At 31.4% G+C, this 17,567-nt stretch overlaps 1 protein-coding gene across 1 annotated transcript; it reads right to left on the bottom strand.

Moving 5' to 3' along the window:
* Nucleotides 1–8,335: 8,335 nt before the first annotated feature.
* Nucleotides 8,336–15,909, bottom strand: LOC113858183 (PI-PLC X domain-containing protein At5g67130-like). Its single transcript, XM_027490694.1, has 9 exons — nt 15,859–15,909; nt 15,703–15,774; nt 15,503–15,625; nt 15,266–15,403; nt 11,416–11,514; nt 11,010–11,313; nt 9,661–9,884; nt 9,295–9,381; nt 8,336–8,530 (listed from the first exon to the last, which is right to left on the bottom strand). Exons 1-9 carry the CDS (start codon nt 15,907–15,909, stop codon nt 8,336–8,338), a joined length of 1,293 nt encoding a protein of 430 aa, XP_027346495.1.
* Between the last annotated feature and the right edge of the window lie 1,658 nt (nt 15,910–17,567).

Consider the following 17,567-nt stretch of genomic DNA (forward strand, 5'->3'; position numbering starts at 1 on the left):
CCATCTTTTCCTTCTATGGATAATGAATCCCTTATAACTACACGCATGACCTTTCTCTTTTCCATTTTGAATTACCTCTTTCCTCTTATCATGATAATTGACCCAAGATTACTCTTTTTAGGAACCTAATACAAAAAGAGTCGAAAGACTTTATTTTCTATCTCTCTCCAACACCCCACGAAACAACCTCTTTAAATGACATTAATAAAAGCATAATTATTGTCCATCTATTCCGACCTATGTTCTTGGGAGTTATTCCCTCCTCTTTACATTAAAATTGTGTGGGAATCCAAAAGGGCAAGGATCCAATCTCCCTTCTTTGTTTTAATTATACATGATTGGTGCCTTTTAAATGCCTCACGAAAATGACACCCTATAAACTAGCCGTATTAATTCTACATGGTCCTTGCCTTTATGAATTACATTGGGAGTGACCTCTTCCTCATCCTATGCACCTTTTCTAAATTAGTTTCCTTTGCATGCTCCATTTTTATCCTAGTAAATCGCCATCTTTAAATTACATTTATTCAATGTATTAAATCATGAAGAGGTTCTAGAGGGTAGGGGACGTGAATTGTTCTCCACAAATCTAATCTATAGTCAGCCACCTATACTTAAATACTTCAATAAATTTCCCACTCACATTTACCATTCAAATTATGCACTTTGTTTCACGAACCCTACATTTAATTCCCATTTTTTTTAACTCTTCTTTCTCCTTAAGTCACATCCTCACATTTAATATACTTAGTAATATTCTAATAATTATGGTTCTATGCACAGTGTGAGTAACATTGGTAAGGCGCAAAGAGCTTAAGGGTTTAGTAGAGGAAGGTGAAATGTCATGTAGCAATCTTATAGTGGAAAGAGAGTGTGTAGCTGAATTTAATGGCCTGATTAGGTGGCTATTTCCCTTAAAGACTCGTAACCAAGGAGTTGACACTTAATGAGGGAAGAGAAATTGATGAAGGTTAGTTTATTGGTTTCCTTGCAAGCTAATGTACGTATAAAGGGAACTCAACTCTCCTTGTTTCATTTTTTGAAAAAAAGAATACTATTTGAGAGAGGTACTGAGAAGACAAAGAGACTAAAACACCATTCTTCAAACTACACTCGCGTAATCACTATACTCGTCTCTACTCTCTACCTTTAGACATCCAAGCTAGCAGATTGCAAGTTGTTCGCCTAGAATCCTACTTCAAGAAGAAGAATCTTTACACTTTGCTTTTTTCTTCTTTCTCACGACTAGGCTAAGTTTAGAGGAAGTCCTAGTGTCTTTCGATTATTTGTGTGTGAAGTGATATTTTTGTGTGCATTTTGACTTTCAGTTCTCCTAAATAAAAATTGATCAGTTGCATGTATGCCATTCCTTCAACTTCTCTGTGTTTTGAATGATCTGATGAGTGAAAGATAGTTTAAAATCCTTGCATGGTGAGCAATCATGATGAGGCTTGTAGTGCATGTCATCATCTTCTTATTTCATGTCCATACTTATTCTTTGCATGATTTTTCTCAACTAAATTTAATGACCGATGTTACGTGAATGTGAAAATATGTGATTTCCCTTGATGATAATGATTTTCTCAAAACTTATTCTTTGTAATAAGGTCCCTTAGGTCATTAACGCCAAATATAGTGATTAAATAATTGGTGAGAATGCGCCCCTGTAGCTGAGAGTCTAATTGTTACTTTGCACGACCAAATAGTTTAACTATTCTCATGTAATAAAAAAAAAAGGAAAAACTTTGTTGTGCAAAAGAAGTTGAATATACATGATTACGTTTACGCGGTTAAGTCGTGATGAGTGGTGCACTTTTTTAAATTCTTTTCTTCTCATCTTAATGCTAAAATTGCCTACACCTTTTTTGAACTAAAAGATGATGAATTTGATATTGGGTTGCATGATAAATGGGTCGACTTGCTTGCAGTATTTTGAATTAAGGGAGTAGTGTGTAGTGTTTCTCTCTATAATAAATACACTCTATTAGATATAAAACGTAGGTTTCTTGTAGGTTTTTTTTTTTTTGGTTTATCACTCTAGATATATGGTCGTTCTTTTAGGTATATTCAAATTTTAGTGTAACTCATTGCCAGTATCTCTTACTATTAAATTAAATGATTTCTTATTCTTGTGAACACTGAAATATGCCCTTATAATTGGTTTAGTCGATTAATTTTTATTTTTTATATATATACAATTCTAAATTGTAAGTTTCATGATGATTGTTATGCAACAACATAGTTATAGCCACTACCACTTGTTTTTGGCAACATCTTCTACGAATCATATTTACCCATTGAGGCGTTGAGGTATTTCATTTAGATGTGGATAATGTGTCTCATTCCTTGCTATCTTTTTGTCTAAATTAATAAAGGTAGAGACCTTCGCAGAACATGAAAATACTATACCTCCCTATATGTACTAGATATAAATATATTGAGTGGTAAGTTACCCAACCATTAAATTTCAGAATGCACATGATTAGTGGCAGATTTTTAAACCCTTCATCTTTTTTTAGGTTTGCGTTATATATCGAATATGAATGTATAATTGCATGCTAGCAATGATAGAGACCTCTCTGTAATTAAAGATTTAGATTTTATTGTCTATTTTAATAGATTGAGGACAAACTATACTTATTGACTATTGTATTTGTTATATTCTATTTGGATATTGATTACTCAAATTACAACCCTCACGGTTTCTTAGATAGCAGAAACGTTAGAAGTAAATAGGCTCGCCAAATGCTATATTATTTAGGTAGAAACAATTCTAAAAAACTATGCCCTAACCATAGGAACTAAGACGAAACCAATGAAAGAAAATTAATTAAATACTAATTATGTGTTGTTATGCTGAGAATAGGAGGACTGTTGTTATAATAGATTATATGCATGTATTCTATTTTAGTTTGGGGTCTGATTCCTATTTGAGATGCAATATGTTGTTTTAAGCATAAGCAATAAACATGTGGCAATTATTTTGTTTGAGTTCATCTTTTATCATAACCAACACATACCGTTTTGATTAGATAAAATAGACATATAGATATTATTTTTATTCGGGTCTGATTGTTAATATTAAATGGTGTGTGTGGTTTGAGGAAGCAATATGTATATATGTTGCTATTGTTTGAGTTTGATCATTCATATTAAGTGGTATATAATTTGATGAAGTGATAAGTATATACATTATTTTTGTTTGGGTCTGATTGTTAATATTAAATGGTGAGAGTGGTTTGACGAAGCAATATGTATATACATTGTTGTTGTTATTGTTTGAGTTTGATAGTTAATATTAAGTGGTGTATGATAATATATATATATATATATATATATATATACACACACACACGTTACTTTTGTTTGGGTGCGATTATTAATATTAAGTGGCGCGTGTGTACCCTTGAAACGACAATGACGTATTTGCACAACCATTCACCTGCATTATTCAAGTAAACAATGAAGGAGAGTCAGGTAACAGTCCGACACAAGTGCAGAATGCTTGTGTCCAGCTTCATGAAAGAACCTTAGGAGTAGTGATGGAAGGGAATGGCCCAATAGCGTGTAGTAGCTTACTGTAGCTGGGCCACATCGCCGAGGAACCTTTACTAATCCTGATGTAGGCACCCATTACCAAAATCGTGACAGCCCATTCTTGAATACTACTTTAATAATATGGATCAGTCAATAAGTTGAGAACAAAATGTGCTAACTAGTAGGAAATGGAGTCCACCGACCACCTTGATTGGAGAAATGATGAAACTTTGAGAAATTATAGACTTACAAGTGACATTCATTGCATCCCTTATCATTGTTTGGATTGATAGGACTACGTAGTATAATTTAATAGGATTTTGAGTGATATGTAAATGGATTGAAGGTTTTGTTTAACTTGTTTTAATTCATTTTTTATATTTATAATATGGATTATTATAATTGTGTGGGACTCATCCTCTGGTTTGTCTCTTCCTCTTGGTTCTTTTGTTTTGTTTTACGCGTATGCATTTCATATGTACACCGACCAAGTAAAGATCTGGGTACTGAACAGCGAGAAGGAGATGTGATTATACGAATCTCAAACTCACTGACGCATCTTCCGAGGCCTAGTTACCATAAGTGTGGGACCCATAACTAAAGAGGGCTAGAAGCCCTAGTGGAACAACAATCTTTTGAATGGAATTTTTATTTTGTTAGGAGAGACGATATCACATTTATCTTTCTTTACTCCTATTGCTCCCATAGTATCTCCAGACCAGACACCACCTCTTAACCCTCATGGGAATCTCAACAAAGGAAAGGCCTCTATAGATACTAAACCCCTATCTATTCCTGAACTGAATCCTGAACCCCCATTTATTCTCGAACCGAATCCTATCCACGAACCTGAGTGGAAGGACATAGTTGTTGTGGAATCCTCTATCTGACCCATACCTTGACACCCTACGAGAGCTCTTCCTCCGTCACTAGATGAAGTGGGACCTTCTATGAGATGTCTGTCACCACTACCACCACAATCTGCATCTTGTTCACCACCCCTTACCATGGGATGAATAGATAGCAATGATGATCTGCCACCTTCACCTCGACCCCAAGCGGGGAATGATCTGCCTTCCTCTGATGGGATGGAGTGTGATTCTAGTGAAGATTATCTCCCATTAGAGTATTATATATAATTATGTGTAGTCATGGATTAGATATTGCTCATAGGAGGGATTCATTTTGCTTATTTTGAGATATTATACGTCAAGAGTTTACTTTTGATTTAAACTTTTTGGAGAATTTGGTTTGGATGGATATGTTTAAACTATTACTCTTTTACAATTATATGCATGCACTTCCGTATTACAATTACACCTTTGTATAGTTGTACTTTTTGTATACTTTATTCCTTCTAACATAGTTAACCATTAGTATGGATTTAAGTCATTATTTATTACGCTGAAAACTTGATTGAGAAGTGAGAATTTAATTCTGAAGGGATTTTCATTAGAAGTGATGAGATTCATAGGTGCCATAAATTATATATGGGTGAGGATGATATGTTTTGAAATCCCCATTTTCCTAACATTGAGAGAGAGTTGATTATTCATACTTACTATGATTGGACCCATTATAGGATCGGCACAATTGGTTTTGATTTAGACGAGAAGATGTTATATGAATATAACCTTTTCTTGAAATCATTATGGTATGCCATGAATTGAAATCAAGGAGGGATCCTCTGACAATAGAACTCAATAACAATAGTTGAGATTTATTTTATGTATCACTTGAATGCTTAATTTTAAATATAAATTGTGTGTATGGTAGCAACATTATGCACGTTAACTCCTTCATTTACTGTATATGGTTGTTCTCAGAATAGTAATTAGGTCATGACACAACCCACCCACCACTCCAATCGTCCTTATCACCGTCCCACCTACCTTGCTGACCATAAGTGCAACACTTACCCTAGCTCTTCAATCTCTGCTTTAACACAGTTCAACCAATCTTTTCTAAAGATTTCTTATCCTGTTCAAGCTTTTGTTGATTATTCTTGTATTTCTTCATCCCATTCTCACTTTCTGATGAGTCTATCTTCTATGCAAGAATCAACCACTTACCACAAAGCCACAAAACAACCTTGCTAGTAAGAGGCCATTAAAGTTGAGATTCAAGATCTAGTTTGGAGTCAAACTTGGGATATAGCCCAAACGCCTCCCAATGTGAGGCCAATCGATTACAAATGGGTGTACAAATCAAGCATGGTCCTGATGGTTCGATTAAGTATTACAAGGCGCGATTAGTGGCCAAAGGCTACTCCCAGATCAAAAGCATTGATTATCTGAAAATTTTCTATCCAGTTGTCAAGATGACCACAATTCATATTGTCCTGGCAGTAACTCCTATTAACAACTGGCATCTGAGCAACTTGATGTCAATAATGCCTTCTTTTATAGCAACCTCACAAAGGACGTATATATGACTATTCTTTAGGGACTCAATGGATATCATCTTTCTCAGTGCTGCAAATTAAAAAGGTCACTACATGGTTTAAAATAGGCTAGCCGCAAATGGTTTGAAAAACTGTCCAATCAGTTACTATCTTATGGATACAAGCAAGCTTATGCGATCACAACTTTTTCACTAAGGCAACAAGTTCCACTTTCACTGCTTTGATTATCTATGTTGATGATATTATTTTGGCTGGGAACTCCATTACTGAAATTGATAAGATCAAACACCCCTTGAGTTCCAATTTTCATATCAAGGACCTAGGCAAACTGAAATATTTCCTAGAGATTGAGGTTGCTCATTCATCATCTGGTATTTCATTGTGCCAGAGAAAATATTGTTTGGACTTAATTAAAGATGCAGGACTTCTAAGTTCCAAACCATGTTCCACACCAATGGACAACTCACTACGTGTTCATCATGATTCCAGTACCCCTTTTACAGATCCCTTATCATACAGACTTTTGGTTAGTCGTATGATATATCTCACCAATACCCGTCCGAACATTGTTTTCGCAACCCAACAACTTAGTCAATTCATGGTTGCCCCTTTCAATCACATTTTCAAGCCGCATTGAGGGTTATTTGTTATCTAAAGAACTGTCCTAGAAAAGGTCTATTCTTTAGCAGAATTTCTTCCTTTCAACTGTTTGGTTTCAATGATGCTGACTAGGTCATGTGCGTCAACACCCTCGCTTTGTCACCAACTATTATTTCTTCATTGGAAGCTCCTTGGTTTCATAGAAAACAAAGAAACAATTCACTGTCTCTAGATTTTCTTGAAGCTGAATATAGAGCCTTTGCATTAGCCATTTGTGAGCTCCAATGGCTATCTTATTTATTTAGAGATTTATGGGTTCCTTTTGCTAGGCGTGCTACATTACACTGCGACAATCAAAGTGTCTTTTACATTGCTGGAAATCCAATGTTCCATGAAAGGACTAAACACTTGGAAATTGACTACCACTTAGTTTGGGAAAAACTGCTTTTTAGACTAATAAACCTTCTCTCGGTTTTCTAATCACATCAGCTCGCAAATATGTTCACTAAAGCTCTCCCTCCAAAGCTGTTTCAATCAAATCTTTCAAGCTTGAACTTTATGATATCTTTGAACCTTCAGCTTGTGGGAGGCTAGAAGAAGAAGAAGAGCACAATTGATCACAAAACTAACTGTACAATCCATTCCTATCCATTATACAGCTATACAAATTTTGTTTTTTCTCAATTTTATTTTCTTTCACTACTGTAATTTGTTACCAGCTTCTAGAATGTATAAGTTGTATATATACCTCTATTTTTCTTTTTCATTATTATATTTTGTTATCTTTTTCACAATTAGGATGTATAAGTTGTATATATATCTATATTTTTCTTTAATCAATGATTGAGAATCATTCCATTATCTTTGTCTCTAAGCCTTCCTTTCCTTATTTTTGCCTTCTCTTTTAAATACCGTCAGTAAGCATCCTCAGTATATTAATAAACTTATCTATTTGCATTTTAATGATGAGTCATGGTCTCCAGGCAGTGTAAAAACCCTCATTGCAACAAAAAAGCCTGGTTGTAGCCTAAGACACCTTTTGTTACTAGTAATGATCAATATCAACCATCCATTTCCATTGTTATTACTTGTCTTAAGGGATTGCAAATAAATAAGTCACTCAGCTTAAACCCAATTACTCTTTTTCACACTTCATGGAACCCAACTTCAAAATCATCTGAAAAAAGTTGTCTTCTCTTAAAGTATGAGCAATGGAAACGTTCCAGTCTCTGCGTAACAAATCCTGAATCTCCCTAATGATTGCATCATCTTTATGGAAACAAGCATTATCTCCATTCATGAGAAGTATGACTTCCAAAGAATCACACCAGCAACAAGTGTAACTACACCTCTCATTCCAAGCTAGCTTCACCTCATGAGAGATATCCATAATTTTTTAAATACAATTAGTATAAAATAAGTACTGCGAGTATAATTTTACAATTAAGAAGAATGTAAGTATAATTAATACTAAACTCAAAAGAGATCAGTAATTATCCCAAAGAGTATATATTCACCTCTCCCATTGCTATGCAAAACAGTCTCGTAGATAAAAAAAAAAAAAAAAAAAAAAAACGTATTAGCAAAGAAATTCTTCAATTCGTATAATCCTCTAATGCAAAATCGGACGCTAATTCCTGATATTTATTAGGACCCAAAACGATCTAATCGCAAACAAAATCACAACGAGTTACATGCACATCTTCACACTATATAACTAAGATTCTATATAATTAACAAAATTGTAAAATTACAAAGCATTTTCTAATGCAAAATACGTAGTATTTTAAGATTCTAGAACCAAGTCAAGAAAGTGGTCATTCCCAAAATCATTCCAAGCGATTGCAGCAGCTTGGCCGGAGTGTCCACGTAAGCTTTCCCTTGCGATGGCTGGTTTCCTCCCTCCACGGTGGTGGCAGTGGTGGCATCAGCCGCAGGTGGCGGTGGAGAAATGGGAGGCACGTCGCATGTTCCATATGTAGCATTTGCCTGCACATATTTATAGACAAATAGTAACGATTCGCCGTAACCACATTAAGTTTTTGAATGAATTTATAGACAACGTCCTGTGTAGGCATAATTCATCATAGAAGATACAGCATGTCGAATAATTTGATTCTTTAATTGTTTGTCTATATATATTTTTAAATTTTTTTAAAAATACTGTCATTATTTAATAATAATTTGTCATCATTAGATGATGAATTAATTGATCATAAATATGCTTTTAAAATTTATAAAGATCAAAACTAATAAAAAATTATAAATGACAAAGAGCACATATATTTCTATTTATAAAACTAAATATATAAGCTAAAATACATTGGATACGAATCTTTTTATATCTATTTTACTTTATAATTTAGTATTTATAAATTCAGAATATGCTGGTACTTTTTAATCTTAAAAGCATTGCAATAAAAGTTTATTGACATTTAAAATTACAACAACAAAAAAACGAATTAACAGTTTATGTTTTTAACAAAACAATCAAAAAATTAAATTTAAGTTACTAGTTATTTTAAGTTTTTAAGAGTTGATAAAAAAAAAAGGATCTTACTGACCAGTGTCCAAAGATACTGGTTAAAGAAGCAAAAATATATTTTTATTAAAAATATATAACAGTTAAATTGCATTAAAAATTATAAAAAATTGCATTAATATTTTTAAATTTTTTTTACTATTTAATAGGTGCTTTCAAGTTTCAGATAGCTTTTGCCTAAAAAATATATAGAAAGAAGCAAGTTGGTAACCTTGCAATACGCAATGTTGTCACATCCACAAGTCAAATGACCATTGGCTTCATCAACAGCTTCTGGGGCTCCTCCGCCATCACTCCTCTTCAACAGAAAGCATAATTATTAACAACTGTACACAAGATTACAAGTATATTTGTTCTATCGGGTTCATCTCTTTTCAAAACAAACTAAACAAAAACATTAAGGTGTCATATTTTTGAAATACTTAGGTCCATAGTTATCCCATAAACTGTAGTAATTTATATCTCTTTTCTCCTATCATTGCATATGCAGTATTTTGAAATACCAGGTAAGATTCAAATTTATTTTCTTAAAGAAAGTATTTTGGTCAAATGACTCAAATGTAGGGCAAGTAAATACCTGGTAAAAATCAACAGCAATGAAATTTGGCCATCGGTTGCCAGCAGCATCATGGCAAGTCTTCATCATGCTAACTAACGGAGCCGAATTGTCAGCACAAACCGAAGTTGCATTAGGATCAGTGTGAAAATAGTTCATCAGAACAAGGGACCTCGATTTCGTATTCATAGCTGGCGATTCGGCACGATTTGGACAAGAACCACCTTTCATTCCCGCGTCTCCATCTGAAATTTAATTTAAATCCAAACATAATCATAAAAAGAAGTCTCAAACGATGGATTAGTAATATGTTAAAGAGTATATAAATATTAGTCTTATCAGTAGTGGTCTTACAAGTCTTAATTTACTAAATTTTTTTAGATAAATAGGTTATTTAAATTTAAGTTTATCCTCTCTTACACTCTTAAATCAAATTTACACTTAAATTTTAATACGATACTAGTTCACATGTGTTTTATTTTTTTAATATATATATATATATATATATATATATATATTAATAAAATTATTTTAATTTAACTTTATAATTTGAATATTATGTATTAAAATGATAAAGCTTTAATAAAATAAAACAATTTTAAAATATAATAAATCTTTATATTATAAATAAAAGTACATTTTAATATTAAAATTAACTAAAAATTATGTGCAACTACACTTTCTTTTGCTACAATAATGTTATTTTTTTACATATTTATTAATTATTTTTATAAATTTTGAAAATTAAAGGTGTTACTTAACTTTTACTAATTATCTTATATAAATTTTTAAATTTTCTATATATATATATATATAATATCTTTATATTTTTAAAAATTATCTTTTTTTTAATTTAATTATAGTTTACTTTTAAAAGTCTTATTTCTTAAATTTACAGTTATTAATATATATTTTTTAGTAAAATTTAATTATAATATTCTTTTACACTATACAATAAAAGTATTGTTATAAAATGAGTATAATATAGAGCTTGATCAGGGTTCGTTTTAAAAAAATAAGAAAAACTTTATTTGAAGAAAGGGAAAAAAAACCAAAATTAGAAAATTAATAAGGTCAAATCAAATGAAAAATAAAAGGACTAAAAAAGAGATTTAGAATGTTAAATAATAAAAGTCTTACATAAAACTTGAGGGAGATGTTAAATGATAAAAGTTTTACTTTAATAAGTAAGCAAGAAAACCATAATACATATAATTGGGATTGACCTCCATAATATTACTTAAATTAGTACGTATTTGAAAATGATTATTAATAAAAAAATAAATATAATTAAAAAGAAGCTGAAATAAAAACTTTGTCTTTCGTGTTAATATGATTATTTATTATTAATAAAAAGGTACAAAACTTACATTGGTTTTCTACCACGTATGTCCACTGGTAAGCAATGCCTTCGGAAGCTTCTTTAGATGATTTGGAGGTGAAAACGACCAAGCGTTGATTCTTCTGAACCATGTCATCCACGGTTGGCCAATCTTCACCATTTTTAGGCATTCTGGACAATGGGAACCAATACTTGCTTAACCCAGAAGCATTAAACACCTTGGTAAGCCCTTGGGGAGATGTCACATAGTCTTCAATGAAGATGGTTACAATTTCTGATGGATTTGCTTCCAGAAATGATTGAATGTTTTCAAGCACGTTTATAGCAGGTTGCTGGCATATGGGGTGTGAATGAATGTGTGTGAGAGAAAATCTGGGCTTATATAATTGATCACAAATTAAGGTAACTTATAAGTTACAAATTAATGAACTTACAAATGAAGTGGCATTGAAACATTTGCCTTCGAAGGAGTGACATAACCAGATGTCGTTTTCGAAATCATACATATCTAACATAAGGCCTCGAATACCATTCTGTGTATGATGTAAAGAAAATGGGGAATAAAAAAAAAAGATGTTTCAAATTCTCATAAAGATAACATAGTACATTCATATTTATCCAGAAACTGAATCAAAGAAGCTTAATAATATATAGAATTAGATATTTAGATATACCTACCCATTATTTTTTTACTTGATTTATTACATTAAACTTTGTGATGTGACTGAAATGAACAAAGAACTACTATAATTGTTAATGAATTACTCACTAAACTGTCATTTTCAATATGGTATGAGTCATTATTCTCATGTTTCTACTTCAACCACAACATATTAATTTTAGGATTATTCATATGGTTTTTAATTCGTCTATCGCTTCATGTTACTATGGAGAATCTTCCTCTTCCCTCCATGGATGACCTTATTTTCTAATTTGTTCTTTTCATATCATTCTAACGTTCCCATTTTATCTTTGTTTCCTCCAGTCTAAACATCTCACCAGTGGTAACTACAATTCTTGGATATGTGCCAAGCTTGTAGCTTTTTTCAAGAAAAATAATTAGCTTGAATTCATTCTTGAAAATTTGACTTCTAAATTGTCGGATACAAACTAACAATGTTGTGATTTTTTTATTTTTCAATTGCACAAGAAATCTTCACAACATCGTGTATCTTGAGTCACAACTCTATTTCCCAAACTCAAAGCAATTTGACTAATACAAGACTGTTTGTAATGCACGAGCGGGGATATCAAGCCATTGATTAAATATAGCAGAAGATGTCATGTTTTTCTTGCTCAAAGATCATGGTTAATTATTTCTAAAGGATTTGATTTCATTCCGCCAATAAACTAGCTAGTTATTCCATTTCGTCATCAAAGCCTAGAGGTTGTTGAGGTGATTGCTTTTATGACCTTACCAAGAAAACTTTATTCACATCCCACCAAGTTCTAATATTTCATAAAAATAATTTTTCATTTCATAGTCCCAACTAAGAACCTTAACTTTACTTGATAACTTCATGTCAGGCTCCAACTTCTGCTACTTCCAATTCTCTATCAACTCCACAAGGTTCCTTCCCATCCTCTACCTATAAGTATAGTTCCTTCGTTTTCTCAGCCTACCAGTGTTGATTTTCAATCAGGAATTTCACCTCACTAATATGCATAATACATTGAAGGTTACACATCAGCGTTAAAGGTCAATACATATTACCAATTTGAAATTTCAACTCCAATTGAAAAACAGCACAAATTGCATGATATTGCACCTAAGTTTTGTCCCTAAAGAAATTACCCCGCTTACTCTGATATTATTATTGCATTGTATTTCAACATTTGACCTGTTATCATCAAGGAGTTTCCCACAATGTTGTCTAATTAAAAGGGAGAATTTAACATCTAAACTTAATAAATCCATCCACGGGTTAAGAGTTAGGACCGGCTTTCAAGAAATAATTTCAAATTTTGCCTTTGCGTTGTTGAATGAAGTCATGAATCATGCTTTTCTATAGTCAAAGAGTGAGTTTCACTTTTGTTAAAAGGCCAATGCTCATTACTTGTTTCCCCGTTGGTGTATGGGGATTATATAGTAATTGCAGGCTCCAAATAATATTATCAATGCTCAAGTCAAATCCTATCTGCAATCTCAGTTTAAACTTAGAAAGCTGCAACATGTTCATGGCTTAGAAACATCATGTTCTAAGTGTGACATATTTTTTTCTCAATAAATACGCATTATCCCTGCTGGAGGACACATGACTTATGGGGTGCAAACCTTATCCAAATCTAGAGCTGAATAAGAGTGAGAATGAGTGGCTTCAGCATATAACTAATAAGAGTAGTGTTATTTTAACAATGGTAATGTTTTTTGGATATCTAACTTTTAGGTGTCTTTTTATTTTTTTTTATAGAATGTCTTCATGTCAAGTTTTAGAGATTTAAATAAAGAAACTCTTTTAACAATACTTGTTCTCAATGTCTTTTATAATAATAAAAAAAACAATAAAAAAATCTAAAAATATGTGATAAAATGAGTAATGTAATAAAGAAAAATTATAAAAATAAATTCTAAAAAAACGTTATAAAACTTTTAAATAAAAACGGTGTTAATCTTTCAATAATAACAAGAGTTGTAAAATTCCCAATATAACGTGACAACACATTGTTGCATGGTAATATAATAAATCTTACTATTTTCTATGGCAGTTTTTTTGCATGAAATTGATAAGTTACAAAAGGGATAATCAATCACAAAACAACTTACACTGAAAGGTACATAAAATACTGATGGATAGGTTCGTATGCCTTTCGTACAGGGGCTCTACGTACCTTTAAGCATTTCTCTAAATAGTTATATATACCGTGCATCAAAATTAAAGGAAAATATTTTTGTTGGAAAAATTAAACTCAAATTGAATAACAATTGTTGCAACCGTTGATAAAAGTATAAACCATTACATTAAAAAATAAAAATAAAAATAGCTTTAACGTTAGTAATAGCTGCTTTTGCTTAAAAAATGCAGAAAAATAACAAAATTGAGAACATGATCCCTAAAATATGTTATTAGTAAGTTTGATTTTGGAAGTTAATACCTAATCCATCTTCTGAATATTCTAAATGGACAAAATTATTTACGGTCAACTCTCTGAATCCTTCTCTCTCAAGTTGAGTTTTTGAATCCTTCTTTAAATATGAGCCTATTAATTAGGAAAAGTCTAAAACACATCTCTTTTATATATTAAAATACAGTTATCAATCACCAAAGTCACAAGATACAAAAGGATAAGCATGGTTACACTAATTCAATTTTATTCAGATTTTTTCCCTCTCAAGTAGTTCAACTACCTCTCTAAAAAAAATCTCTGTTACCCTCAATTTTCATTCTAAACTTAAGTTCAAAGTAAATTTTAGTTCTTAGGGTCTCTACTAATTTTGGGTTTTGATTTCAGTTTTTGTTTTCGTCTCTATATTTTACTTAATTGTTTTTTTGTTCTTATCATTTGAATATCAAATTTTTATATTTTATAATTATTTTTACTTATACTATCGTACAACTTTCATTTACAAAAAATAAAAAATAAAAATCCTCATGAATATGTGATTCGTATAATTTCATTCGTTAAGCTATTTTTGGCTGATGATAGATAGAAACCTTAAATTCGAACTCTTATCTAGTATATAGAATATGACAATGAAGAGAGAAATGCACAAAATTATTATTATAGTAATTAACACTAATCATTATATTTATGTAGAATTTACTAATTTATTTTGCATCTTTGTCTATGATAACATGACATTACCATGTTTCTTACTTACATAAGAGGATCTAATCCCAAAATCTTAAGAGTATTAAATTGTTGAGACTTGTAATCAAGAATTTTTTTTTACAAGAATCAAAATGGAAATGAGTTATAACTATTGAAACCAATATCTCCTAAAACTTAAAAGAGGAAGTGATTATTGGTAATCTCATTTACTTTGCCATGCGTCTTTTCATTTGATTTAAACTTTGATTGCCTAAAATTATCTTTATCATGTTATCTAAAAGCCTAAAAATAAATAACCTTAACTAACGAAATATAACCTATGAAAAAGATAAAGTAATAAAAAGTCGGAAATGGAAAATGATCATAATTTTAAACGATTAAAAAGAACGGTGATCAATGCCGTGTCAAAGTCATGTATTGTGAGCATAAAAGTGTTATAATTTATAACAATAACAAGAGACTTAACTGGACCGAACCATCCCACGAAGAAGGAAGGGAGAAGCAAAGTCTTACATTGAGTTGTTGGGAAACCGTGTCTTCTTGGTTTGTGGCGGCTACAATAAAAGATCCCGTCTCCGATTTAACGCCAGATTGAGCGTACGAGTTATGAGTCGTCAACCACGAATACCGATTGAACGCCAAACCCTTCACCTAACAACCCCACACCAACAACATAACACAGTCAAAGTTTACTATAATTTGCATCTATTCAATGTAATTAAACACCAACAAATTAGAACTGTTACCAACCTTGGAAGTCGGGCTCGTGGGCTGGATCCTACTGCATCTGGGCCGGGTATTCCCATTTGCAGCGCATGTTTCACAACGAAGACCTCTGTCGCATTGGTTCTCAGACCCACAAGTTTCTCCAAGCTGTTAATCAGATGAGAAATGCTCTTATATGTGATATGGTTTTAATAAACTTATTAGAAAGATATTTAACCACACACCTTGAGGCTTGACGAGCAATTAACGAGGCAAAGCGCTACAAGAACAAGCACCCCCACAAATTGGCTCTGCTTCTGAATGACACGAAAAGAGTCATGCACGTATCAGTTTCCATTCCTCGTAATAAATTACTAGCTAGAAAGATAATATTAATTAACGGTATTTGTAAATGAGATGAAGATAGCAATGGCTAGCCAGCGTGCCTTCATTTTATTGTAGCTTCACACTTCTTTCTTGGCGCTTCTGAGACAACGATGAAACAGAGTATATATGTATTAAGTCGCTGGCTCCTCTTACAACCTGTTATATTTTGATTAATTTATACAATGGCCCCAGAGAAAAGAAATGGATTTGTTGAAGGAGGAAAAGTAGGGAACCGTGGATATTGGATAGCATGTCTTGTTCTTTGTTCAAACTTTTGGACACTTTCAGCTTACAGTTTAGACAATTAGACCCAGTTTCATCGTTGATTAATCTTTCAAATAAAATATATATCTTAAGTGTATTTTTTATTACTATAAAATTATCTATTTATTTGTTTGATGTCCTAACAAAAACATTTTTTCTTTAATTTTATTGAAATCATGGTTTTAAATTCATCTGTTAGATTTGTTTTATTTAATGATAGCGTGATAAAATTAGACTTTGTCAAATGTCAATAATTAATTAACAGAAAAAAAATCTAACGATAAAAAAATGTATTTTAGTTAAATTAAAATTAAATACATTTTTATACACTAGTAAAGGATAAAAGAATATTGTCTGCCATCAGTGATAGACCCTTGGTTCTTGAGGTATATATGAGCAGCCATGTACAGTTAATATTCCAGAAGAAGACTTTCAGAATTAATTCGTTTTGATATATTATTCTTATAATAAATTTTTCTAAAAGAAAATTTAAAATAATATTTTTTATCTCTCTTTATCATATCACACGTCTAATTATTTTTCATCTCTTTTCTCTTCTTATCTCTTTAATTTATTAAAAAAAGTGTTGCATAAATAACACAGTTTTAGTTCTTGTAATGAAACCTGATCAAATAGCCTGGATCACGATCAGTAAAATGAAGTATTGCTCTACGCAGTCATAGAGGAATAGATTGGGATAATGTGGATAATATCGGTGCCATGTAGTTCCTGATGTATGATTTATATGTGACTAGTAGTACGAAAATTTAACTTTTGGTAAAATTGTATTTATGGCATTTAACTTAAGATTAAATTTAACTTGAGTAGTTCTTTATCATGAAATTAGCATACTTAATTAGTAATATATATAACCTACTTTCTTTATATGAAATAAATTTTCATTTCTAACTTTCTTCGTTGCTCCTTTGATAATATAATCAAAAGATTAAAAAAAAAAAAAACATCAACTTCAACTTTAAAATTTAAACACTTGAAAATGATCATTTTTTATTGAAAAAAATATTTATTACACTTTTTATTTCATATAATATAATAAATATGTTTTTTTAATAAGAAATAATTATTTATGTGTTTAAATTCAATTCTAACAAAAGCCTTAAAAATATATTTAACAATGCTTTTTATGTTATCTCTTAAAATTTCACCAGTGGCAATAATTTTCTTCGTTTGATATGGGTTGCCAGTTCAAACCTTTCTTATATTCTCCTCTTAAATATAAATATAAATGTTGTTCATATGGAGCAGAAAAGTCCTTATCTAGAAGCACACATTCATCCAATTAAAGAAACTTTTTAAAATGTAAAAAAAATAGCATATGTTTACATTATTTTATTTTACACATATTTTATCATATGTTTGTAGTTGTTCTTATATCAATTTTTTTCTTGCATATGTTGAATCCGTCACATAGCCCATGTGTGCCCATTCGATGCGAAAG

The sequence above is a fragment of the Abrus precatorius genome, unplaced genomic scaffold, assembly GCF_003935025.1.
Source record: "Abrus precatorius isolate BTA unplaced genomic scaffold, Abrus_2018 Scaffold2, whole genome shotgun sequence".
Taxonomy (NCBI): Eukaryota; Viridiplantae; Streptophyta; class Magnoliopsida; order Fabales; family Fabaceae; genus Abrus; species Abrus precatorius.